This window comes from Phragmites australis, chromosome 7, assembly GCF_958298935.1.
Source record: "Phragmites australis chromosome 7, lpPhrAust1.1, whole genome shotgun sequence".
NCBI lineage: Eukaryota > Viridiplantae > Streptophyta > Magnoliopsida > Poales > Poaceae > Phragmites > Phragmites australis.
Genome location: NC_084927.1, coordinates 26,102,246 through 26,127,229, shown reverse-complemented (window position 1 = coordinate 26,127,229; position 24,984 = coordinate 26,102,246). Strand labels below are relative to the sequence as shown.

General features: G+C 44.8%; 1 protein-coding gene across 3 annotated transcripts; it reads left to right on the top strand.

Annotated features, from left to right (window-relative positions):
- Window positions 1-17,762: 17,762 nt before the first annotated feature.
- LOC133924403 (probable WRKY transcription factor 20) lies at window positions 17,763-23,765 on the top strand. Of its 3 annotated transcripts, none has more exons than XM_062369918.1 (6): window positions 17,763-18,111; window positions 19,739-20,181; window positions 20,964-21,125; window positions 21,771-22,594; window positions 22,709-22,867; window positions 22,959-23,765. In XM_062369918.1, the coding sequence occupies exons 2-6, from the start codon at window positions 19,762-19,764 to the stop codon at window positions 23,512-23,514; spliced, it is 2,121 nt and encodes a 706-aa protein (XP_062225902.1). In that variant the 5' UTR covers window positions 17,763-18,111; window positions 19,739-19,761; the 3' UTR covers window positions 23,515-23,765. The 3 variants fall into 3 exon arrangements, with proteins under 3 accessions (XP_062225902.1, XP_062225904.1, XP_062225903.1); XM_062369920.1 differs by lacking the exon at window positions 17,763-18,111 and adding an exon at window positions 19,069-19,494; XM_062369919.1 differs by lacking the exon at window positions 17,763-18,111 and adding an exon at window positions 19,070-19,444.
- The last annotated feature ends 1,219 nt before the right edge of the window (window positions 23,766-24,984 follow it).

Here is a 24,984-nt window from a genome sequence, read left to right as displayed (position 1 = left end):
CGTTCTCAGGCCACCTCCCTCGACATGTGAGATTCTGATTGACGGGACGGACGGATTGGATACTTGGGTGCTGCCAAAAGGCATGCACGATCGACAGAGGTTGCGTCTCCAGCCGGCCACTTTTTACCGCTCCAGTTTGAGTGTGCTCGCCAGATCCATTTTGCTGCCTTGCTTGGCCAAAACTTGTTTGCAAACCTGGCCATCTTCTTGGAGGAAGAGGGAGAGGTGGCAGTAGTAATCCGAGGCGGGGAGAGGAGTACGCGCGATACGGACGTGTAGTTGGAGAGAGTCGTTGCTCCGGCTTTAAGATGGTACAGTACGTGCGGTACCCCTGCATCTGAGCATGCAATTGCAATGCATTGCAGCTTGGGGATCTCGCTCGCATTCAATTCCAATTCCACAGGCGCCATCCGCTGATCGAATCGACGGTTGCCATTCATTGTAATTTGTTAGCCCAGATACTTTAAAATTTTGTTACCTATAATACTATTATAATATCTTCTAACACTAATACAATAATTTTTATTTTTTCTATCTGCAGCGACTATCATTTTCTCTATCTTCTATTACTCTTCCTTTCATTCGAGTCTATATTCATCCTTTATAAACAGTATTGCGACCACCTCTTTCCGCCCGTAAAGTTGTGGTGGTCTCCCTCCTCATCGCTTCACTGTAGCAGTCGATACGATCTCTACTGGAGCGCTTTGTGGGACGACGTTGAGCAGCATTCAACCTACTACTTCACTATAGCGGTGGATACGACTTATACTAGAGTCTTTCTTAGGATATTTTTAGCAGATACTCTAAAAATCCATTCTCTATAACCCTATTATAACATTCTCTAATAATAAATATTATAGTACTCTCTATTTTTTTTTATCTCCAACAACTATCTTATTTCTAACTTTTATTACTCATTCTTTCTCGTATCCGCATTTAGCATCTATAAATAGTGTTACGACGGTCTCTTTTCACCTGCAAATTTACTGTCGTTTCTTTATGACCACAACATTGTTGCAACCGATACGGCTTCCGCTAGAACGATTTGCGAACGAGGTCAAGCGATAAAGGATGTGTAAACAGTGATACGATTTGCGGTGTCCGTTAGAGATGACCTTAATATGTGATGGTATTTTCAAAGGGAAGAAGGTTCCTTTTTCAAAATTTGAAGAGGATGTGCTCAGATCCCTGGCGTTTCGAGCTGCAGCGCATGGGTGATGAGCCATCGGCACGAAATCGATGCTCATCGCACGCAAGCGAGAAGGGTGGTGCACGGACGGGCCGGCGGATCTTTGGTTTATGACAGCCATGTGGTACAACCATCGCTGCCTTCATTGATCGGGGACAGCTCCATCAATCCATGTCTGCATCCCATACAAGATGGAAAGGCCCGGGCCGGCCGCGCTCACGTACCAACTCACCCCATCTTTTTTTTTTTACTCCTCTCTCGCTCTCTCTGCATCAGCGAAGATCGTGCTACTCCATTAGTCTTCCAACTAGAAATCCTAAACCCACTTGGGCGCATGCTCTTTGGGCTCCCTTGTATTTGCATGCCTGGTTTTGAAACTGAAGAGCAAGCACTTCACTCTATTTTCCATCACAACTTATTTGGACCGGTGGATTATATTGGTTCAAATACTAAATCCGCCGGTGGATTTAGTATTGGCTACGACTTAATTATTTGGACCGGTGGATTATATGGGTTCAAATACTAAATCCTAAATTTCTTCAGAATAACCTCCTCATCCAAACACGGCCTTACATTACATAGTACAACGGGCTCCAAGAAAACAGAAGAATGTATGAGCTAATTGGTCTGCACGTTTCTGTTGGTTGCCTAGGCTGCATGCGCCCAAATTAGTAACCTTCAATCATACAACCATTAAGCCCAAGTATGTGAGTGGCAGCCGGTATTAGGAAAAAAAAAAACACTGCCAATTTCATTCACCCTTTGTTTTTTTTAAACACGAGTACGACATCTACTAAAGATCAGAGATAAAGATGAAGATTAACGAAGTTACCACATGTATCACGTTGTTGATAGGCACGTCGCCTGGCACTGAAAGAAAAGTTCACCTCTATAAGACGCATAAGGAACAAACTTAGGGTTCAATCACTGGTGTATAAGAGGTACAACTAACTCCGCTAATCATCCAAGCCCGGACTTGGTTCTCTTCATTCACCCTTTGTGATTCGTAAAACCATCTAGAACTATTGGATTTGGAATTTGAAGTCAATACAGCAACAAAAACCAGCCCTGAAAAAGTTGTTGTGATGGTCATGTTGTTAGTGATGATACGCCACAGATATGAACTCTAGTTTTGGTGTATTCTCTTATTTACCATTTTTTCCTTAAAACTTAAATTTGAGATGCAAAAGATTTAGGTGAGTTTTGGCCATCCCTCGAAATTTCTTCAATGATTTTTTTTTTTTGAGAGGAGCATGAATCAAATCACTTCCAACCGTAAGCTAGCCACCGGTATAACAAAACGAATTCTAGCCGGTGCTTGTTCGAGTTCAGTCACCGGAAGTGCCGACGCTTGTAGTCCAGGACCTGCAGCTCCATAGGCCTCATTCCACTTCGACGGGAGTGTCACAGCCACCTCTGTTGTTCTGGGTGACTGCCGGCGAACCGGTGGTTGGAGCGACGGTTCCTGATTTCATCAGAGCGATGAGGGCTCAGATTCTGCAGTCGGTGCTTCACACGCCACCACCAAGGAGGCGCCCGCATTCACCTGCTCGACGTGATGAAGATGTTGTGTCATTGCCTCGCCGCAGCAAGCGGGTGGCAGCATAGAAGTAACGTGTGTCCAACCCGATCATCCAAGCATAGAATGTGTTGATGCGGAGCTTCGGCGTTACCTCTGACTCTCGGCCACCGGATGCGGCAGCAATCATCAAGTATGAGTGCACGTTCGATGTGCCTCTGTCTGGTTCACACCGGGCGACGACAAGAGAGTTGTTCCCTAAAGGGGCTCCTAGGGGTGCACCTGTGCCTTTGGTGCCAGCGGCGGTTGCCTGAGTACCGCGGAAGCCCTTGCAGAGGGTCGTTGTTAGCCCCATGGATCGTGAAAATATCCTAGTTTGGAATATCCGTGGCCTCAATGCTAGGGCGCATCGCGATGCGGTTTGTGAGATCAAGAGTGTGTTTCTCTACTTTGCATTTAGGAAACTAAGCTCAATGTAATTGACGATGTTATTATGTTGGTATGCTAGGTGCCACCTTCAATTATTGCTTCTTACCTGCTGTGAGTACTCGTGGCGGGATCCTCATTGCATGGTGCGCTGATATTTGGATAGAACCAATATCACACTTAAGGATTGATCGCTTAGTGTTAAAGTGGGTCATCTTGGTGGCTCATGTCGGTCTACGAACCTCAAGGGGAGCAAGATAAGGTCGCATTCCTACAAGAACTTCGTGACTTGAGGCAAGGGTGCATCCGGCCGTGGATGCTTTGTGGTGACTTTAACATGATCTATAGGGTGGAGGACAAAAGCAACAACTCTTTGCATCGGCGCTTGATGGGACGCTTCTGGTGATTCCTTGACAATCTGGAGCTCAAGGATCTCCACCTACATGAACAACTTTATACATAGAGTAATGAGCATGAGCACCCGACTCTTGAATGTATTGATCGTTTTTTCGTCAATCTGGATTGGGAAGGTGACTTCCCCGATCACTGGTTAATCAGCCTCTCAACTGATTGCTCTGACCATGCCCCCATCCTTCCGCATACAAATATGAAATCCACCTTCAAGAATTAATTTTGATTCGACTCGATATGGTTGTGGTTTCCAGGGTACTTGGAAACAATTAGGGAGGCATGGCGATGCCCGTTTGATGACATCGACACCTTCCATGCTTTGGATTACATGCTGCGCAACACCGCAAAGGCCCTCAAACGGTGGACTCAAAAATTCATTGGCAGTGTGCGTTTGCAACAGTCCATAGCCAAAGAGGTCGTTTATCGGCTCAACCTTGCATTGGACAGAAAGCAGCTCTCACCTAAAGAACATGATATGCGGAGGGAGCTCAAATGTAAGTGCCTAGGGCTGGCATCCTTGGCCTGTACCATCAACCGCCAATGCTCCCGTATCTTGTGTGAAAGACTCCAAACCCGAGATCTCCAGTGCCTCATGTATCAGTCCCTGTATCAAGTAGCTGATACGCATAGTATAATAATTATTGTATCATAGTCAAACTTCGTACATAACGTATTAAGGTTCAGAGTATAAAAGGTTTAAAAACCATACAATATATTACAAACTTCACCTAACAGCCAATAAAACACAGCGGAAATAACTACCCAAGCCACAGGCAGCTAAGGTGCGAATGTGACTTCTAAGTCTACTCTTCATCCTCGTCTTCTCCTCCATTGAAGTCGGCTTCAATTTTCTCATCTGAATGATAGCAAGAGTTAGTACAGAAAGTACTCAGCAAGCTTTATACTACTTCAAATGTTTCATAGATGCATAAAGGGTAATTCGAGGATAAGGCTTTATGGCTTAGTTTTAAACGCAAAGTAGTTTATACATGGATTCAGTTGTATTTTGTACTGTTAACTTTAAAATAGTTTGAAACCAGCTAACAAGTCATATCGGGGGGTTTTCGGTTCTGGAATGGGCTACACCTCACTCCACAGTTCCTATTATCACATCTAATGTATCTTTAGTACCACACAGATCCTAAAAGATTGAGCCAGTAACCTCATCACATAGACATCTAGTCCACACATTCACTCATCAAGACGCACACACCCAGAGTCTAATCATCAGGGTTACTGCTTTCTCATGTTCATGATTGTAGACATGGCTATTCGAATATTTTTACACTTTGCAAATATTGTATACTGTACTCACGCGATATGCTCAGCCTCCAAACTGTTATAAGCGGAGAAGCGAATCATACTGAGACACTTTAATCACTTTTTCTGCCGGACTTTTCTACGAGACACCCCAAGCACCAGAGGCCTTGCACTGAATGCCAGGTCCCTTTTTTAAGCCTTTGGCCAGTTCTTGAAACATTCAAACAGAGGGACAGGTGGTCACTTGACCCCTCGTTGCTCTCAGCTTCCCAGTATGATGTCCAACCTAGGCCAAAGAAAGTCAAGTCATATCCATAATAAGATGTATGGTTGCATAGAGGTAGCTAAGCATGATAATGCAATAACTCGGTCCTTAAACGAACAGGGTAGGTATCTTCTAGCAATGAATACCATAAGGCAATTCAAGCCCCTAAGAGCATCCTCTACTAGAAGACTACTCTTCCTACCCTCGTCAAAACAGTTTTCACCTATTTTTACATATCTTCAGTCATATCCCACACGACATCAAGGATTACACAACCATCACGGAATTCACAACCATCAAGGATCCATGATATATGGGTTAATTTGATAAATAGTGAATCGATATCTTCGAAAAGATGCATTTCAAGGCGACATCTCCGGGGAGACTTACTTAATCCTAAACATGCTAGATATCAAGGCGTCGTCCGACGTTAATATAGATAACGACAAGTAATTCTTAGGGTTATATGTATTCTGGATGTTGATATTTTAGGTATCATAATTGTTTGATAGGATTAACAACTACAAGCAGTTTGAAAAAGCGCAATACATAGCACTTGTGATAATAAATCTAGTTTTATTTGATCATGTAGATTATTTGAAATCATAGGTTTAATATGATCAAGGAGATAGGACTTACCTTCTTTGAAGTTCTTCTCCAAGCCTTGGTCGTAATCAGGATCCTCCAGTCTCCTAATGCTTCCTACGCAGCACTCACAAAACTCAAGTGGTTCTACAAACGCGACTACGATCAATAATGAACTATACTAGAGAAGAGTCAAATAACACTAAATAGAAAGCTAAATGAGCCGTAATGGATACCACAATGTGATAGATAGGTAGATCTCAAATTTAGATAAATTTTGGAGAAAGAATCGTTGAAATCAGAGCAAGAACGGAAAATTTACGACTCCCAAAAGATTTAATATAAAATTAAATCGAGAAAGTCTAAAATGTCACTGTTCATGGGTGGGGCCCACGGGTGGGCCCACTGAACAGTAATTGGGGCCCATTGAACAGTAACTAGTGTGATCCACTTGCACAGTACCTAATTGGGCCAAATGGGCTCAGATTGGGTTGACTTGGGCCTAGGCCGCATCATGTTGGGCTGCATAGTATCCGATCCACTCGGGTTTAGCCGGTTGGTTTGCGACTGCAGGAGCTGGGCCGGCCCACTGGGGCATGGATTTCTGGTGGCTGGGCTGGCCTAGCAGGTCAGCTGCTATCGGGTTGAGCCATGGCCTGGCCTGGCCGGGCTGCACTAGTAGGCCAAGGCGGCCTCGCGCGCTTGCGCGTGGCACGCTGGTTGGGTTTGAACAGTGGCGAAGGGGAATGGGTGACGGCGAGTAATCATGGCGGTGCGTTACCGGGGAACTCGCCGGAGTCACTTTCCCGCCAAAGTTCCACGACGAGATTCTAACACCGGCCACCTATGTGCTACAGGGAACTTGGCTGGGGGTTCATCGACAGCAGGCCATGACCCGAGCAGTCCCAAACGGTGGCAAAAGAAGGTGGTGGCAGCGCAGAAAACTCAGGCAGCACCTCCCCTCTTCTACGCGTAATCTACCTGCAAGGAAAAAGGAGCCTAGAGCTCCTGGTCTACATGGCATGATGGCCGGACCACATCCAAATGGGAAACACACGCTGGTGATGACCATGACATGACAGCGAAGGGAAAAGCACGCTGTTGCACATGGCCGCATGAAGAGAGAGCACTAGGACGGTGGCATGCTAGCTAGGAGGTTGCACGAGGGGATGAGAGCCTAGGCGATGGAGGGCGGCACAAGGACGACAGCGACCTCCTGGTACTCTTCGGTAGCTCGTGGGGAAGAAATAGTGATGGCGGAACTGCAGTGGTGGAGCAATGGCGCGGCGGTGATGCTGTGGTGGTGGCGTGGTGGGGGAACAGAGAAATGGAGACTGGACTATCCAATTTATAGAAGGAGAGGTAGCACAGTAAGGTGGCAATGAGCGAGACATGGCACAGAGAGGCGGTGATAGCGAGAAGGTGCGGCGTTGCTTCTATGCGGTGGTGGAGGACTGCGCCGGCCTCGAGCACGTGAGGTCGTGAAAGTTTAGCGACGTCAGGCCCTTGGGTGGCGTGCTATGAGGCCAGAGAGAGGGGAGAGAGAGAGCAAGAGCGCAGAGGGATGGGCGAGAAAGTCAATGGCGCATTGAATGCATCGGCCGTCTTGGTGGCAGGGCAGACAATGCGGCGGCGTCACGCTGGCGAGGGAGAAGGCGCGATATCTAGCCATCGGATGGGCGACACATGGATAGCGCGACGCTTGCGTGGGTGCGGGATGGCACGTGATGAGGACATCACTCCCTCGGATACATACATTGATCCTCCATTGAACTTTCAAGGTCCAATCACAAGAGCTCGCGCACGACAATTAAATTTAGAGGTGAGCTCGTTCCTAAGCAACTCTTTATATAATTTTGAGAATAGATTACTACCTAATGATCATGTGTTGCTTAGGAATCATGGAGAGGACAAGGAGACACATAGAGGAAGGCTTGGAGGCGTGGAGGAGCAGCTAGGACGTCCAACAACAGCAGGAGGTCCAGTCCAACTCGAGTCCGAATCAGCCTCGACCTCCAGGACCAGCGTGCAGTAAAACGGACGCCCAGGACGCATCCGGACTCCGTTTTCGACGATTCACATATGGTTGGAAAGATAATTTCATAAGGAAACCAATGGCGTTGGTTTGAGGTCCAAATTACTTCTGAGTCAACAGGAAACGTCGAAACAAGTCAGCGTCCAGAATCTGTCCCGGTGCTGCATCACCGTTTTTGGTCCGTTGGGCCGTGTATCGTCGTTGAGCCTATTAGGGGGGCGTGACCAGGGGGTGTGACGACCCTAGACCCTTATTATCAGCCGCCGCCGCTCTCGTTAGGGCGGGTTTTGCTTAGATTATTCTGTCAAGAACAGTTTCGTCGTTTCGTCGGCTTGTGAGACCCCAACTCGTGAGATTAATCATTCATCTGCAATTTGGTTGCATTCTTCCTTGTTCTTGCTTGTGTTCTTCGATTCGCAGGCAAGGATTTTAGCCTTCTTGGCGAGGTCAACCGTGCAACGCCGGTTGATAACCAGAGGAGACGTGGTGCTGCGATTGCGGGGTTTCGGATCGTGTTGTTCGGAAGCCGGATCGACTTGTGTCTCGTTTCCACCAAATCGAGAGTTACCAGAACCTTTCGGAAGATCGGGAACCCTTGTTCATATTAAGTGGTATTCAGAGCTTCAGGTATACCGTCAGGTTCATATCTACCCTTAGTTTCGAGTGTTTTCGCCTTCGTTCCATAGTCCACTGCCATATCATTTTTTTTTCCTGTCCTACAACCCTTCCGCGCCTTTAGCTTTTGCATATTTCAGTTTCAGAGTTCGTCGTGTTGAGTTTGTGTCCTGGTCAAGATCTTGTTGCTGGTTAGGTCGTGTTAGAGTCCAGTTCGTGTGTTTTCCCCCACCGTTTCCATCAAACCCTAGCCTCCGTCGCATATTTTCCCCACTTTCTTCCCGTTTTGTCCTCTAATTCGGAGTCGTTTCTCAAATCGGGCATAACTTTCGCGTACGAACTCCGTTTTCAGAAAAGTCACAGAGTTTTTCGCATCGAAACGGCGTTTTGGATCCGTTCGTCTCCTGCTTTGCTGGGTTCGGCGAAATCAGAATTCCCAAATTCGCCTCCGAAGTTTGAGTTTTCAATTTCCAAATATTTTTCTCATTTTCCGGCTGAACTTCAGAAAATTCTACAGGCCGCGTCTTTCACTTGTTTAAGCTCAAATTTTCTGTGGTTCCCTCTTGTGTGCTCCTAAGTGAAAAAAAAATATCAAAAAAATAAAAAGAAAAATTCGAATTTTCCCAAAAAAACAACGACAGCCAAAAAAATAGAAAAAAGAGAGGGGCCAAAAGAGGAACAATATTTAGAGGAGCACATAGAGAAGGGCAAAGTGAGCTGTGTTAGCGTGTGCTGTTTAGTTCTTTGTTTCTGTTGCTCTTGCTATCCATCATACTTGTTTCTCCACCTTGTTTATCACACATACTTGGTACTTGCAACACTTTAGGCCAGCAACGAGAACAAGTACTTGGGACTATAATTCAGCATTACTATCTGTTTCTGATTTGTGTTCCACATATACATATTTGTTCTCTTTGTGTGCCTTCCAAGCTCCACAGATCCTTCTGGACAGCACTGGTTTGCATCCCTGCAATTGCTCGCACGCCTTCCAGGTATCCTTTGCTTTGCTGGTAAGAACCCTGGTAAGAGCTTGGTAAGGTGTCTACCTTTGCTGATCTTGATTGAGAGGCACCACTCCACCTTTGTAGTACGATTATTAGGGATAACCTTCACTGTTTGTTGTTGTATTTGTTTCCACAATGTCAGTTGAAGGAGATAAAACGCCAAAGGACTTCAAGGAGTGTGTCAGCCAAGAGCAGCTACAAGCTGTTGTAGACAATGCTCAGAAGGAGATGAAGGAGACAGTCATCAAGGCTGTCACTGAAGCGATAATTGAGATGAAACTCGCAAACGCGGTTGAGCGGGTGGACAAACGGTTATCCGAGCTCACCGACAGGGTAAATGCTTTGGAAAACCGTCCTGTGCACAACGAAGATGTGAATAGGAGCAACACCGGTGATGAGTTGTATGATGACGATGTTAATGTTGATCCAGCGGCGACATTGCAAAACAGATTACGGCGTCGTCTTCGCACTAACACCACAGGTATGGGTGGCGTTCCACATTACCACCACCATCGAGGTATGTATAATCGAGCTCATGAAGATCCTTATGCTAAGGTTAAATTTACTATACCTTCTTTTTCGGGACATTATGATGCTGAGGGATATCTTGATTGGGAGATGACAGTAGAGCAAAAATTTAGTGCCCACCAAGTACCTGAACAACATAGAGTTAGACAAGCCACTAGTGAGTTTAAAGATTTTGCTATTATTTGGTGGACTGGTTTAGCTGCAGATGGTGCCACACCTCGTACATGGGAAGAGCTTAAGGTTGCTATGCGTGATAGATTTGTTCCCCCATCTTATCATAGAGACCTGCGTAAGAAATTGATGCGCTTAGAACAGGGAGATAAATCTGTGCAGGATTATTATGGTGAGCTTCAAAAGGGCTTGATGCGTTGTGGCATAGTAGAGGGAAACGAAGATTCTATTTGTCGATTTTATTCGGGTTTGAGACGTGAAATCCAGGATATTATTGATTATAAAGAATTTAACAATGTCAACCGGTTGTTTCAGTTTGCTATGCTTCCAGAGAAGGAGTTGCAGGGGCGTGAGCAGCAGGGCAAGTACAAGGCCAGCACCACATACTCGCCGCGCACAGGACCATCCTTTGGGCTGTCCAAACCATCCACTTACAGGGCTCCCTCACCAGCGAGCAAGCAACAAGCAGCTACGGCACCAAATCCGGTCACTACACGACCTTCAGGCTCAGGTAAAAATTCTGTTTTGCAGGGACCTTCCAAGAGTGCTTCCTCTGTTGCATCAAAGGGACGCACCTTTGGCATTCAGTGCCGTCGCTGCCATGGATTCGGTCATGTGCAGAAGGATTGCCCAAGTCAGCGGGCATACATTGCAACGGAAGATGGGTACATCAGCGCCTCTGACATTGAGGAAGAAGAAGAAGAAGAACCAGTTGTTGAGGGGAGCAACGAAATCTTGGGCAGTGATGACACAGCGACCTATAGGAGCATCATTGTGCAGCGGGCACTCAGCACAAAGGTACAACAACCAGAGAAGCTGCAACGCCATAACTTGTTCCAGATTTTCTTCGTCATCCAAAATCGGCGAGCACGTGTCATCATCGATGGAGGTAGTTGTAATAATTTGGTGAGTTCAGATTTGGTCAAGAAGCTTGGCTTGACCACACGCCAACACCCCCATCCATATAACCTTCAGTGGTTTAATGATGCTGGAAAAGCTAAGGTAACACAAACTTGCAGAGTTTCTTTTTCCATTGGTTCCTATGCTGATTATGTTGACTGTGATGTGGTACCTATGGAAGCTTGCTCACTTTTATTGGGTCGACCTTGGGAATTTGATAATGATGCTATACACCATGGTAGAAGTAATACATATACTTTTATGCATAAAGGAAAGAAAATTACTTTGGTTCCTATGACCCCTGCTGAAATTGTACAAGCTGATAAAGAACGAGCTGCTAATTTGCGTGATACTAAATCTGAAAATCAACAAGTTGCTAATTCTCTTTATCCACCTAAAAAGGATAAGTCTGCACCTAGTTCTAAGGTAGAGGGCATAAAATTGAAGGGTGGTGTTATGCTTGCACTAAAAAGTGACCTTGCTGAAATTTCTAATAATGATATTTGCTACACCTTGGTTTGCAAACGAGTTTTGTATTCGCTTGATGATGTTATTAGTTCGATACCTCCTGCTGCCACTAACCTTTTGCAGGAGTATGAGGATGTTTTCCCAGCTGAGATACCCCCGGGACTGCCACCTATGAGAGGGATAGAGCATCAAATCGATTTGATCCCGGGAGCAACATTGCCAAATCGTGCTGCGTATCGAACCAATCCCGAGGAGACTAAGGAAATTCAGTGGCAAGTCCAAGAGCTTTTGGACCGCGGGTATGTACGTGAGAGCCTTAGTCCTTGTGCTGTTCCTGTGATTTTGGTTCCTAAGAAAGATGGTACTTGGCGTATGTGTGTTGATTGTAGAGCCATCAATAACATTACTATTCGATATCGCCATCCTATTCCTAGACTTGATGATATGCTTGATGAGTTGTGTGGCTCTGTAATTTTTACAAAGATCGACTTGCGTAGTGGTTACCACCAAATTAGAATGAAACTTGGAGATGAATGAAAAATAGCTTTCAAAACTAAATTCGGATTATATGAGTGGTTAGTAATGCCTTTTGGTTTAACTAATGCACCTAGCACTTTCATGCGTTTGATGAATGAGGTTTTAAGAGCTTTTATTGGACGATTTGTGCTGGTTTACTTTGATGACATATTGATTTATAGCAAGTCTTTGGATGAACATATGGATCACTTACGTGCTATTTTTAATGCTTTACGTGATGCACGTTTATTTGGTAACCTTGAGAAGTGCATCTTTTACACGGATCGAGTCTCTTTTCTTGGCTATGTTATTACTCCACAGGGAATTGAGGTGGATGAGATGAAAATTGAAGCCATAAAGAGTTGGCAGGTGCCCCAAATCATCAAACAGGTGAGAAGTTTTCTTGGACTTGCAGGTTTTTATCGTCGTTTCGTGAAGGATTTCAGCGCCATTGCTGCCCCCTTACACGAGTTGACAAAGAAAGGTGTGGTGTTCCATTGGGGTAAGGCACAAGAGGAGTCCTTTGACACTTTGAAGGACAAGATTATGCACGCGCCATTGCTGCAACTTCCAAATTTTGGTAAGACCTTTGAGCTAGAATGTGATGCTAGTGGAGTTAGCATTGGAGGTGTTTTGATGCAAGAAGGTAAGCCCGTTGCATACTTTAGCGAAAAATTGCATGGCCCTGTTCTTAATTACTCTACGTATGATAAGGAATTGTATGCACTTGTACGTTCTTTAGAGACGTGGCGTCATTATTTGTGGCCCAAAGAATTTGTTCTACATTCAGATCATGAATCGCTTAAGTATCTTCGTTCTCAAAATAATCTGAATCGTAGACATGCTAAGTGGGTTGAATTTATTGAATCTTTTCCTTATGTTATCAAACACAAGAAAGGGAAGGATAATATAATTGCTGATGCTTTGTCTAGACGATATGCTTTGTTGTCCCAACTTGATTATAGAATTTTTGGACTTGACTCAATAAAAGAACAATATGTGCTTGATCCTGATTTTAAAGATGTATTGCTGAACTGTAAAGAGGGACGTACATGGAACAAGTTTGTGATCAATGATGGATTTGTGTTTAGAGCTAACCGTCTATGCATTCCAGTTGGTTCCGTTCGTCTTTTGTTGTTGCAGGAAGCACATGGAGGAGGATTGATGGGACATTTTGATGCTAAGAAGATGGAGGATATGTTGGCCACACATTTCTTTTGGCCAAAGATGAGGAGAGATGTTGAGCGGTTCGTGGCACGCTGTACCACATGTCAAAAGGCTAAGTCTCGCTTGAATCCACATGGTTTGTATATGGCTCTTCCTGTTCCTTCTATTCCTTGGGCAGATATTTCGATGGACTTTGTTTTGGGATTGCCTAGGACTAAGAGGGGGAGGGATAGTATTTTTGTTGTTGTGGATCGTTTTTCTAAGATGGCACATTTTATACCTTGTCATAAAAGTGATGATGCCGTTTATATTGCTGACCTCTTTTTCAAAGAGATTGTTCGCTTGCATGGTATGCCTTCTACTATTGTTTCAGATCGCGACGCTAAATTTTTGAGTCACTTTTGGCGCACTCTATGGAATAAGTTGGGTACAAAACTATTGTTTTCTACTACTTGCCACCCACAAACTGATGGCCAAACAGAGGTAGTGAACCGCACTTTGGGTACCATGTTGAGAGCTATTTTGAAGAAAAAATTGAAGATGTGGGAAGAATGTTTGCCCCACGTGGAGTTTGCTTATAATCGGGCAACACATTCTACCACTAAGGTAAGTCCTTTTCAGGTAGTGTATGGTTTTACCCCTCGCGCTCCTATTGATCTTTTGCCTTTACCTACCACTGAAAGAACACATAGTGATGCTAGTGCACGTGCTGATTTTATTCGTAAGTTGCATGAAACAACTAAAATAAATATCGAAAAGATGAATGAAAAGTATAGAATTGCTGGTAGTGAAGGTAGGAAAGAAGTCAAACTTGAACCGGGTGATTTAGTGTAGTTACATTTAAGAAAAGATAGGTTTCCAGAGCTGCGTAAGTCTAAATTAATGCCAAGAGCTGCTGGTCCTTATAAGATAATTGAGAAAATAAATGATAATGCATATAAACTTGAGTTGCCACCCGAGTTCGGGGTTAGTCCTTCTTTTAACATTGCAGATTTGAAACCTTACTTGGGAGCCGATGATGAGCTTGAGTCGAGGACGACTCCAATTCAAGAGGGGGAGGATGATGAGGACATCACTCCCTCGGATACATACATTGATCCTCCATTGAACTTTCAAGGTCCAATCACAAGAGCTCGCGCACGACAATTAGATTTAGAGGTGAGCTCGTTCCTAAGCAACTCTTTATATAATTTTGAGAATAGATTACTACCTAATGATTATGTGTTGCTTAGAAATCATGGAGAGAACAAGGAGACACATAGAGGAAGGCTTGGAGGCATGGAGGAGCAGCTAGGATGTCCAACAACAGCAGGAGGTCCAGTCCAACTCGAGTCCGAATCAGCCTCGACCTCCAGGACCAGCGAGCAGTAAAACGGACGCCCAGGACGCATCCGGACTCCGTTTTCGACGATTCACATATGGTTGGAAAGATAATTTTATAAGGAAACCAATGGCGTTGGTTTGAGGTCCAAATTCCTTCTGAGTCAACAGGAAACGTCGAAACAAGTCAGCGTCCAGAATCTGTCCCGGTGCTGCGTCACCGTTTTTGGTCCGTTGGGCCATGTATCGTCGTTGAGCCCATTAGGGGGGCGTGACCAGGGGGTGTGACGACCCTAGACCCTTATTATCAGCCGCCGCCGCTCTCGTTAGGGCGGGTTTTGCTTAGATTATTCTGTCAAGAACAGTTTCGCCGTTTCGTCGGTTTGTGAGACCCCAACTCGTGAGATTAATCATTCATCTGCAATTTGGTTGCATTCTTCCTTGTTCTTGCTTGTGTTCTTCGATTCGCAGGCAAGGATTTTAGCCTTCTTGGCGAGGTCAACCGTGCAACGCCGGTTGATAACCAGAGGAGACGTGGTGCTGCGATTGCGGGGTTTCGGATCGTGTTGTTCGGAAGCCGGATCGACTTGTGTCTCGTTTCCACCAAATCGAGAGTTACCAGAACCTTTCGGAAGATCGGGAACCCTTGTTCATATTAGCACGCGAGGGCGAAGCTAGGCCGATGGTGCGTCTGTGACCCAAGCGCGAGAGAGTGGAGCCGGGAAAGAAGTTGGCAGTGCGTTTGGCTGCGCAAAGAGAGAGGGAGGGAGATTTAGCCCAGGGAAGAAAAAGAAAAAGGAAAAGGTGGAAATGTTTTTGGGATAATTCAAAAGAGATATTTGAATTTAGATTTGACTTTGGACTTGGCATAAATTCAAATAGGTATATTTTAATTATGATTTTGATTGGACTTGGAGATCTGAGAGAGGATTTGAATTCAATTGGATTTGAACTGAAGGGAAACTAAGAGTAGATTTGAATTTGAGAGACATTCAAATTCAAACCTCCACACAAAGAACCATAACAATAATAAACTAAATGCATATGAACAATTCAACGCACATAAAAGTTTAGTAATTAATTTAGTGTATTTTGGAATACTTATCCAAGTAACACATTTGAATGTATATACACATATTAATACACACACACACATTCAATTGTATATTTTCTCGATTTTAGTTAGATTAATTAATCACAATTTTTTTAATTTTGGAGCAAAATTTACTATAAATTAATATGCTAAAACTTAGGATGTTACACTCGTGTCAGTGGATCAACATGATTGCTATCCTATTGTCCACCGCAAGCACATGGGTCCTGCTCAATGGTCGAGCCGACTGTCGGATTATGGATTCTTAACCTCTCGTACCTAGGCTTCGCGCTACGCCTCCGTTGGGAATGGCTATGTCGGGTGGACAATTCGCGAACCTGGGTAACCATGCCAACGGAATCTGAGCGCACCATCTGTTCAATGTTTGATGCTTCCTTCATGGTCAAGATCGGCAATAGCTCCAAGGCTTTGTTCTAGACAGATAAATGGTTGGTCGGTGACTCAATCCAACATACGGTGCCACATTTGTTCTCGGTGGTAGGCAAGCACATCTCGCATTCACGTTTGGTGGAACATGCCTTGTGCAACTGACAATGGGTGCGTGACATCACGGGGTCGCTGACGGTTGCCATTCTAGTCGCGTACCTCCAGGTCTGGGATGCCATGGAACATGTCAAACTAAAAGAGGCTCCAGATAAATTCATTTGAAAATGGTTGGCAAACCAGCAATACTCGTCATCATCGGCATATAGGGCTTTTTTCCATGGACAAATGGAGCTCCCTGGAGTGAAACAACTATGGAAGACAAAGGCGCCGATAAAATACAAGTTCTTCTTTTGGTTGGCGCTCTATGGTCATTGCTGGACAAATGAACGACTATAGAGGCACAACTTGAGAAATTGTGGACCTTGCTCCCTATGTTCTCAGGTGCCTAAAACTATCCAACACCTGCTCCTCGGTTGTGTCTATAGCCGTGAAGTTTGGTTCCATCTACTGAGTCGGCATGTCTTCATCGTTTCACCCCACGGGCGGACATGGACCTGGTGGATTGGTGGCTACCACACGCAAGCGACTCCCAAAGGATCTCAGGCGCGAATTCGACTCCCTTCTCATTTTGGCCAGCTGGTGTATCTGGATGAGGAGGAACCAAAGAATCTTCAATCGTACCGCAACCTTGGCAGGTGATTTGAGCAGGCTATCTTGGACGAAGGATGCTATTGGGTGCAGGCTGGCAACAGGCGACCGGTGGAGGTTCTACAACCGTCTTAGCCGTGTTGTTGTTGCCTTCTTAGCACTATTGTTGTTGTTGTCACTTCTCTAGTTTTTAGGTCGTCATTGTTTCACCGTATAATCCCCAATCATGTAATCTGCCGCTATAGTTCGCCTGGACACGATAGTGTGGTCGCTTGTAACTCTTTCCTCTTAATGAAATAATATGCTAAGGCGCGTTCTAAAAAAAACGAATTCTAGCAGAAGTTAACTTTCTCATATGCAACTGAAGTTTTCATGAGGTATGCACACTTCTAGGCAAGTTCAAAATCTAAATATATCATATTATTTTCATTTTCAGATTATGTAATCATATATTCAGTTTGAAATTCAAAAGTTTCAAGCGACAGGCTTAATTATATAATTTTTGTTCCCCCTGGTATTCTTCAAACTGAACTTCTCCCGCAGGTTTATGTGAAGAACACACACCAATTCAGTCACGGTCCAGACCATGAGAAAAACAAAACGCACAGTATGTTTGTAAGTGAGCCACCGTTGGATTGCCTGAAATATATGATTTTTTAAATCAAATGTACACAAATACTGTACTCTCTGACTCAAGTTGTCAATTGCTTATCATACGGTATAACATCTAAGTACGGTACAAGTATAAACCCAAAATTCGAATTTCGCATTTTTGTTCTTATAAACACAAAAATCTGCACTATAGAGAGCACAAACGAACCTCAATTAAAATCCACAAATTCGAAAACAACAAAAGCTCCATGACAAACAAACAAACCTAAAATCCCAACTGAACGAAAAATCAAAACAGGAGCGACAGGGAAAAGCAGTTTGCAAGAGGGAGAACCACAGGCACCGAGCACGTCATCGAAATAAAAAAAACCTTTAATACAAATAAGAAAATAAATACAAATGTATAAATAGTAAATACCGTTTATCTTACCTCTATCCAAAAACTAGAATGGATCCTTCGTTAGAATGGTGGATCAACTGCATCCTTCATGGCTGTTTTGCACCAAATTTTTTCCGTATGTCCGTTCCTCTCTTATCCGTCTCGACCCCCAACGGATCCTTCCCGCCGCACATCTCCTACCCTCTCTTGGTCAAACCGGCCCTCCTCTCTCTCCTCTGTATTCTGTTTCTTCTCCTCTCCTTTTTCTTCCGTCCTCTCACTCTCTCTAGCATAAAAGAAATGTGAAATGAAACCGATGAGAGAGAAAGAGAGGAGAGGGCGAGGGAGCCGAGTAGTAATGGCAGGAGGAACCTTCTTTTCCTGACTCCCTGCGGTTGCAGCTCATCATTTGTCCCTGATCCTTGTGCTTCGTTCCTGTTGCGCTTTCTTGGTCATTGGTGGACTGAGCCGTCCGGGGGAGAAGGCCAGAAGTGGGAGCCTCGCCATTGGGCTCCTGCGATCTTCTTCCATCGCCATTGCCCTTCTATCACAGGTTCACGTTCCATTCCTCTCGAGTGCTCCGCCAATAAACTCTTCGGTTATTACCCAGCCGTCTGCGAGGAAATGCAGGCCTGCTGTCCGCCGTGAGGGGATTTGGTTGTAGCCTATGGATTCCTCTGTGGATTTTCGTGTGTGATCTGATTTTTTTCTGTTCTTATGTTAAAGATCTTGCCATTCTATCCTGATTTGAGGGGAAAAGAAATTCGAAATTCGGGTTTGTGGCGACGAAGGTTTGACGGTTCAGTTTCCGAATTTGGCGTCGATGGATTGTTTTTTGGTCGGCTCATTTTCTCTTCGCAAAGAGTGTTATTCCTGAATCCTGACGCGGGCCTGTCTTATTTTTGAATGCGAGTGCTTGTCTTCCCCGTCGTTCCATTTGGCGATAAAGGCAGAAGCTTTGCGCCGATCGACCTTTTGCAAATGAGATTAAATGTTGGTTTTTCCTCTCCCTCTCTCTGATCTCTGGTTGGTTCTTCTTCCTCCAGTTCCGTGTTTCTCGTGTAATCACTGGTGCATCCATCTCCTGCAGGTATCGAAATCAAATGTTCTGGAGAAGACTGAGCTGAGCCATTCACTTTTGACACAAAAAATTAATCTTTCTTTGTTCTTCGCTGTTCGGGTCACCCGCACGTTCTTGAATATTTCTATATCTGTTTTTCCCCACCTCTGGTGTTCTTGTTATCCATGCCTACTTTCTCTTATAGCGTATGTTCACCGTTGCCATCAAAATGTGATCTTTTTTATTTTACCTAGAAATTCCATAAGTCCGTAGAACTAGCAGTAGTAATTTTGAAGAGCTCTTGGGGAAAGTTGTTCCCTGTTGTTATGCCTTATGGGCTTTGGGCTCCGAGCCATAGGGGAGTCCTCGGTCCCCAGGCTAGCACGCAACGATTGGGGTCCATGGCCTTCTCTTTTCCTGTTCTTGAAGTGAATGGGATGGAACGGGCACGTCCTCCTTTTATTTTTTGATTTCCTTTTGGTTTTTTATTCGTTTGTGGAGGACTTTGTCGGTCTCATCGACCTAACCTTTCGTGTTACTGTCATGAGTTGTCGTTTGCTGGCATGGACACGGTTTCAGTTTCGGAATCGGCCTCAAAAAGAAAATTTGGAGTTTGTAAAGAGAAGTTTCAAGTCTGTGGTGATCTGGAGAAGTTGCATTTGTGTCTCTGATAGAAAATATAGGGGTTGTTGTTCTTTCAGGGAAAATATTCATGTTTCCTGTTGGAGAAGAATGCCATCTTTCAGAAAATTATGGTGTTTATTGGCTCTGGCACTGAAGTTGACTTTTTTTTTTCCTCCAAATAACCTTGTTGCAGGCAGTCCGGGTTCGCCTCTTTCGCTTCTTCAGCTCAATTCTTGATGCATGTGGTTTATGGTGCTTGCTCCTAAGACTTGTGTGAAACTAACAGATTCCATCCATTGATTTCCTTTTTTCTTGTTTCAATTGACAAATTTTCTGCACATCTATTCATCAAAACAAAGATCACTATTGCTAGCAGATCCCTGAATGTAGTCACTGAATATGTCCTTCCTGATGTAGCCTAGCTCTTTAAATTTCGAGCTATTGTTTGGCCAGAACTTTTACTACTGCTAAAATGTAATTGTTTTTCAACCATCAGGCTGAGCAATCCAACAAGCTGAAATGGATGGCCATCTAGCCATGGAGGAGTGGAAGGATCCTAAACCAGGCCCACAATCCTTGATGCCGGGCGTCCTGACCAGAGCATTTCCACCAGACACCATTGGAGGACATCACAATGATGGCGCTAAGGCCGGATTTGAGAAGCATGGCTTGTCAGTCGCCATAAGCTCGCCTAGGGAGGATGGGCGGTCGCTGCCAATGACCCCGCAGTTTGGCCAGAAGTCTGGTGCCAGGAGCAGCCTCGCCGAGAGGATGCAGTCAAGAGCTGGATTCAGCGTGGCGAAGCTCAGCATGCCGTTCATCACAGCAGTTGGAGCTGATAATTCAGTGTCAGGAGCTCCATCGCCCTACCTCACCATCCCACCTGGCCTGAGCCCGGCAACGCTGTTGGAGTCACCAGTCTTCCTTTCAAATGCCATGGTATGTGTTGTTCTCTATGTTATGATTTCAGTGTGAGGGTGTCCCGGAATTATTATTGCTTTTGTCTATGGGATGCTAAATTGTTAGTTCAAGAATGTTTGCTTTACTGAACTTTTGACGTCTTCGGAAGTTTGTGAAAGTTCTAATTTGGCTCCATGATGCTTTGTTTCCCAGCATCCATAGTCTCTTCTTTCCAAACAAGACGTGATTATTTCTCAAAAGCAAAAATAAATAAAGTGTCCTGGAATTATTATTGCTTTTCTATGGGATGCTAAATTGGCAGTTCAAGAATGTTTGCTTTACTGAACTTTTGACCTCTTCGGAAGTTTGTGAAAGTTCTAATTTGGCTCCATGATGCTTTGTTTTCCAGCATCCATAGTCTCTTCTTTCCAAACAAGCTGTGATTATTTTATCAAAAGCAAAAATAAATAAATACCATAGTGTCATCCAAATCTTTCCAAAGTTTTCTCGAAAACAGAAATAGTATGATCAATTCCCAAGCCTTCCAGAGTAATCTAGCAATGCACACCCCACATTACGGAGCCAAATTTTTCTCACCCCTCGTCCCTCGTTGGAAGACCAACATAATGGTTGTTGCTGTTGTAGAAACTGAGATAGGAAAATTATGTGTTTGTTCTGTTCTTTTTCATGTATAATGACTAGAACAATCATTTCTCACTATATGTGTGATACATGGTGATTACTTGCAAAAGACAGACACCTTGATACTGAAGCTAGTACTTACCTGACGACAATGGTTTTTCTTCCTTACAATGTTTCAGGGCCAAGCCTCGCCAACCACGGGGAAGTTACTCATGCTTGGTGGCTCAAATGACAATGATCCTATTAGATTTGAAGGTCCTCCACTTGGAGAATGCACTGGTGCGTTTTCTTTCAAGCCTTTGGAGCTGAAACCCTCACTCTACACTTCTGAAGAAAACAAGGTCAGTAACTATTTGAATGGTTCATAGGGTAGTCCTATTGACATTCTGCTTCTGTGCTAATGATGAAATAATTGCTATACTAAATAGCATTCATATAACCACGCGGTTGGCATTTATGATTATTTCCAAATTTTTGCCGCAAGTTTAGATGAATACTAGATTTAATAAATTGGATTTTGTTCTGGAAGTCTTTTATTGGTTGTATACCTGTAATTGATTGGCACACAGTGTGTAATTTTTTGAAATGGTTGGAGCACTGCATCTTATCTATCTTGTGAGCATTTGTAAGACCAGTTATAGCAAGGTGTCTGGTAATGCCGCTATTACTTTCGTGCCCATTATTGTTGATACTAAATGGAGTAAGAACCTGGGGACCAGCCAGATTCTGGTGGAACTAGATAGATTTACTAAGTTCGTTGTAAAATATTTTTTTCACTTAAATGGTTAAGTCGGTGACTCTGCGGTAGATTTTTTTTGCTCCTTACTGTTTAACTGTTTTTTCCTGTTCTATTAGGATTAGAAAAACGTGGTGATGATATGTTTTCAAAATGTCCATGGCCATTTTTTTTATTTCCCTTATTACCGATCCGATACATCTTCACTTGCCTTTTTTTTCGGAGCTAATAGACATCTTTGTTCCTTCAGGAATGTTTATGCAACAATCAGCATCCATCCCTACCGAGCACGCAGGTTTCTGTCAAGACTGAAACCAATATTCAGACGGTACAAGAGGCTAATTTGCTGGGCCAACAGAAGCTCAACGGGCAGACTGTGAAGAGTTGTTCTCATGACTCCAAGCTCAGTCATCTTGCACCTGACACCGCTGCAGGAAATGAACACCTATCACCTCCGGATCAGGGCCAGACGGCAGATGAAGGCGACGCGAGGGGAGACTACCCAGCAATGGCCACCACTGCGCCGGCGGAGGACGGGTACAGCTGGAGGAAGTACGGGCAGAAGCAAGTGAAGCACAGCGAGTACCCACGGAGCTACTACAAGTGCACGCACCCGAACTGTCAGGTCAAGAAGAAGGTGGAGCGCTCGCACGAGGGGCACATCACGGAGATCATCTACAAGGGCACGCACAACCACCCGAAGCCCGCGCAGAGCCGCCGGCCGGGCGTCCCGCCCGTCCACCCTTTCGGCGACACGCAGACGGACGCGACCGACAACCCAGGATCACAAGCAAACGTGGGGGAAGCGAGCCACCTGTGGCATAACAATGCTGTCGTTCAGGACTTGTGCGGCGACGGCCTGGACGCTTCGTCGCCCCCTTCTGTTCCGGGTGAGCTCTGTGACTCGTCGGCGTCTATGCAGGTCCACGACGGCGCTCGATTCGAGTCCCCGGAGGGTGTGGATGTGACGTCTGCGGTGTCTGACGAGGTGGACGGGGACGACAGGGTGACTCATGGCAGTATGTCCCAGGGCGGTGCCGATGCCGAGGGCGACGAACTGGAATCCAAGCGAAGGTCAGTAGCTTGTGTCTTTTCAGCCTGGTCCTCAGGGGAAGTGTGCATTGTAGCTTGCAGATGTATGGGCTTAGTAGTAGTGCTCACGTAGACCCGCCTGTCTGAATGCTTCAGGAAGCTGGAGTCATATGCCATTGATATGAGCACTGCATCGAGAGCTGTCCGCGAGCCTCGGGTCGTGATCCAGACGACGAGCGAGGTGGACATCCTGGACGACGGCTACCGCTGGCGCAAGTACGGGCAGAAGGTCGTCAAGGGTAACCCGAATCCAAGGTTTGTCTGCGACATGAACAGTTTTTTCAGAGCTCCAAGAATCGGTTGTTGTTCTGTGTTAATTTGTTGTCTCACTCTGCGTCGTGTTCAGGAGCTACTACAAGTGCACGCACCCGGGGTGCTGTGTGCGGAAGCACGTGGAGCGCGCGTCGCACGACCTCAAGTCCGTGATCACGACGTACGAGGGCAAGCACAACCACGAGGTCCCCGCCCCCAGGAACAGCGGCCACCCGAGCTCCGCGGCGATGGCCGCGCCCGGCCAGGCCCACGCCGGCGCGCGCAGGCCGGAGCACCCCCCGGTGCAGGCCGGCCTGACGCGGTTCGGCGGCTGCGGTGTGCCGTTCGGCCTGCCGCCGAGGGATCCGCTCGCGCCGATGGGCAACTACCCGTACTCCACCGCCCTCGGCCCCGCGGCGCTGCCGAGCCTGCCGATGCCCGCGGGGCTCGGGCCCGTCGAGGGGCTGCACCTCCCGATGCTGGCGCCGCCGCTGCACCCGTTCCTGAGGCAACGGCAGGCGATGGAAGCCGCCGGGCTCGTGGTGCCCAAGTCGGAGGCGAAGGGCAATGGCAACGCCGGCGGTGCAACCGCGTCCGTGTACCAGCAGCTGATGCAGCGCAGCAGGCTGCCCCTGGGCCATCAGATGTAGATAATAAGAGAAGAGGATTAGAGGATGGGCGTGATTCCTAAGTAAACTATTACTATCACTTTATAAGTCGTATTAGGATGAGCTTTTTTAATGGCGTATTAGGATGAGTTGCTGATAAGTATATCGTGGAAACAAACACCCTTACTTCCCGTTTCAGTTTTACCCCCTTCCATTTCCACCTTTTTTTACAGTGACTATTACTGCTTCTCTTCATTTATCTTCAGTTTGTATCAGTATTTTTTTGGAATGACTACCTATGACTACCTGATAGCTAACTATTTTTCTTTCTAATTACAGTTAGATTTTAAATTAGTGAAAAAGTGACACGTCATGAATCAGATGGTTTTGTGTAAATGAAAATGTGACTATCTTTTTGTTTGTTTTCAGTCAGTTTTTGTTTTTTGCGCAAAGAATTGATTATAAGTTTGGACTCCTTTTTCAACAGGCTTTTCTTCGCACTGCACATGGGCTAACTGGTAGGTCTGGTCCCCCTTCGCACCTGGGTTTCTTTGCCTGATGGGCCTGCTCCCACATGGGCTTCTTCAAACAAATTCGTATATGGAGTATTTCTATGGACTAATTTAAATTTCTTATTCATTGGGTGAATAGAAGCTGCAACAAACAAACAAAAAACCATCTGAAATATAAAAAATTATCAAATAAACAAAATGACTAACAAAGGATTGAGGCAGAAACAGAATCAAGGTTTCATTTTACTTGCAAAATTATTGGAGTGTCAATTTCAGGTTTAACAAAAAAAAACACAACATAAAGGAAAATATAAAAAAGGGCTAAAGGAAAATACAATTTTTTTAATAGAGGTGAGTTATATTAACCGGCATGAGAAACAAAAAGTACAAGGATTTGAAGTGACACCGGTAGCGGTTCCACTCTCACACAGACACGTCGTGGGTGAAACAAATTGACTCGGCGATTCACCTTTCCCTCTCCCTTAACGGACACCCGATCATCTTTCCACTCTCTCATAACTATCTAAATAGTAATTTTTTATTTTTATATATTTTTAAATAAAAAATTGCACATATATGCGCTCATTTTGAAAAAACTACAAATCTAGATGTCGCCTTTTCAACGGGAAACATGTTTAAAAATAAAAAATATTATGTTCAATTCTCTCAAAATTCAAAATACTATCGAAATAGCCATACAAAACTTTGCTGTGTAAAAGAACGCTATCATCTAACTCTCCAAAATATTTCAACTCCAAAAATTACTTGTGCAATGATAAGCAAAAAAGACGAATTCCATGATCCGTGAAAATTGTCTTTTTTTTTCATTGTATAACTCATATTTTTGTCTAATTTTTTTTAAGAGCTAGATGATATCATTCTCTACATGACAGAATTTTTTTAGAATTTTTCATTGCTATTTCGATAGTTTTTTTGAATTTTGTGAGTATTGGAACACGATATTTTCTCTCACCGTTGGAAGGGCGCAAGAGTGTAGATT

Bases quoted from the DNA above. Each gene is read 5' to 3' on its own strand.
- LOC133924403 (XM_062369918.1), top strand. From the start codon at position 19,762: ATGGATGGCCATCTAGCCATGGAGGAGTGGAAGGATCCTAAACCAGGC. The intron at 22,595-22,708 runs GTCAGTAGCTTG...TGAATGCTTCAG, and splicing joins GAACTGGAATCCAAGCGAAG to GAAGCTGGAGTCATATGCCA. The intron at 22,868-22,958 runs GTTTGTCTGCGA...CGTCGTGTTCAG, and splicing joins AAGGGTAACCCGAATCCAAG to GAGCTACTACAAGTGCACGC.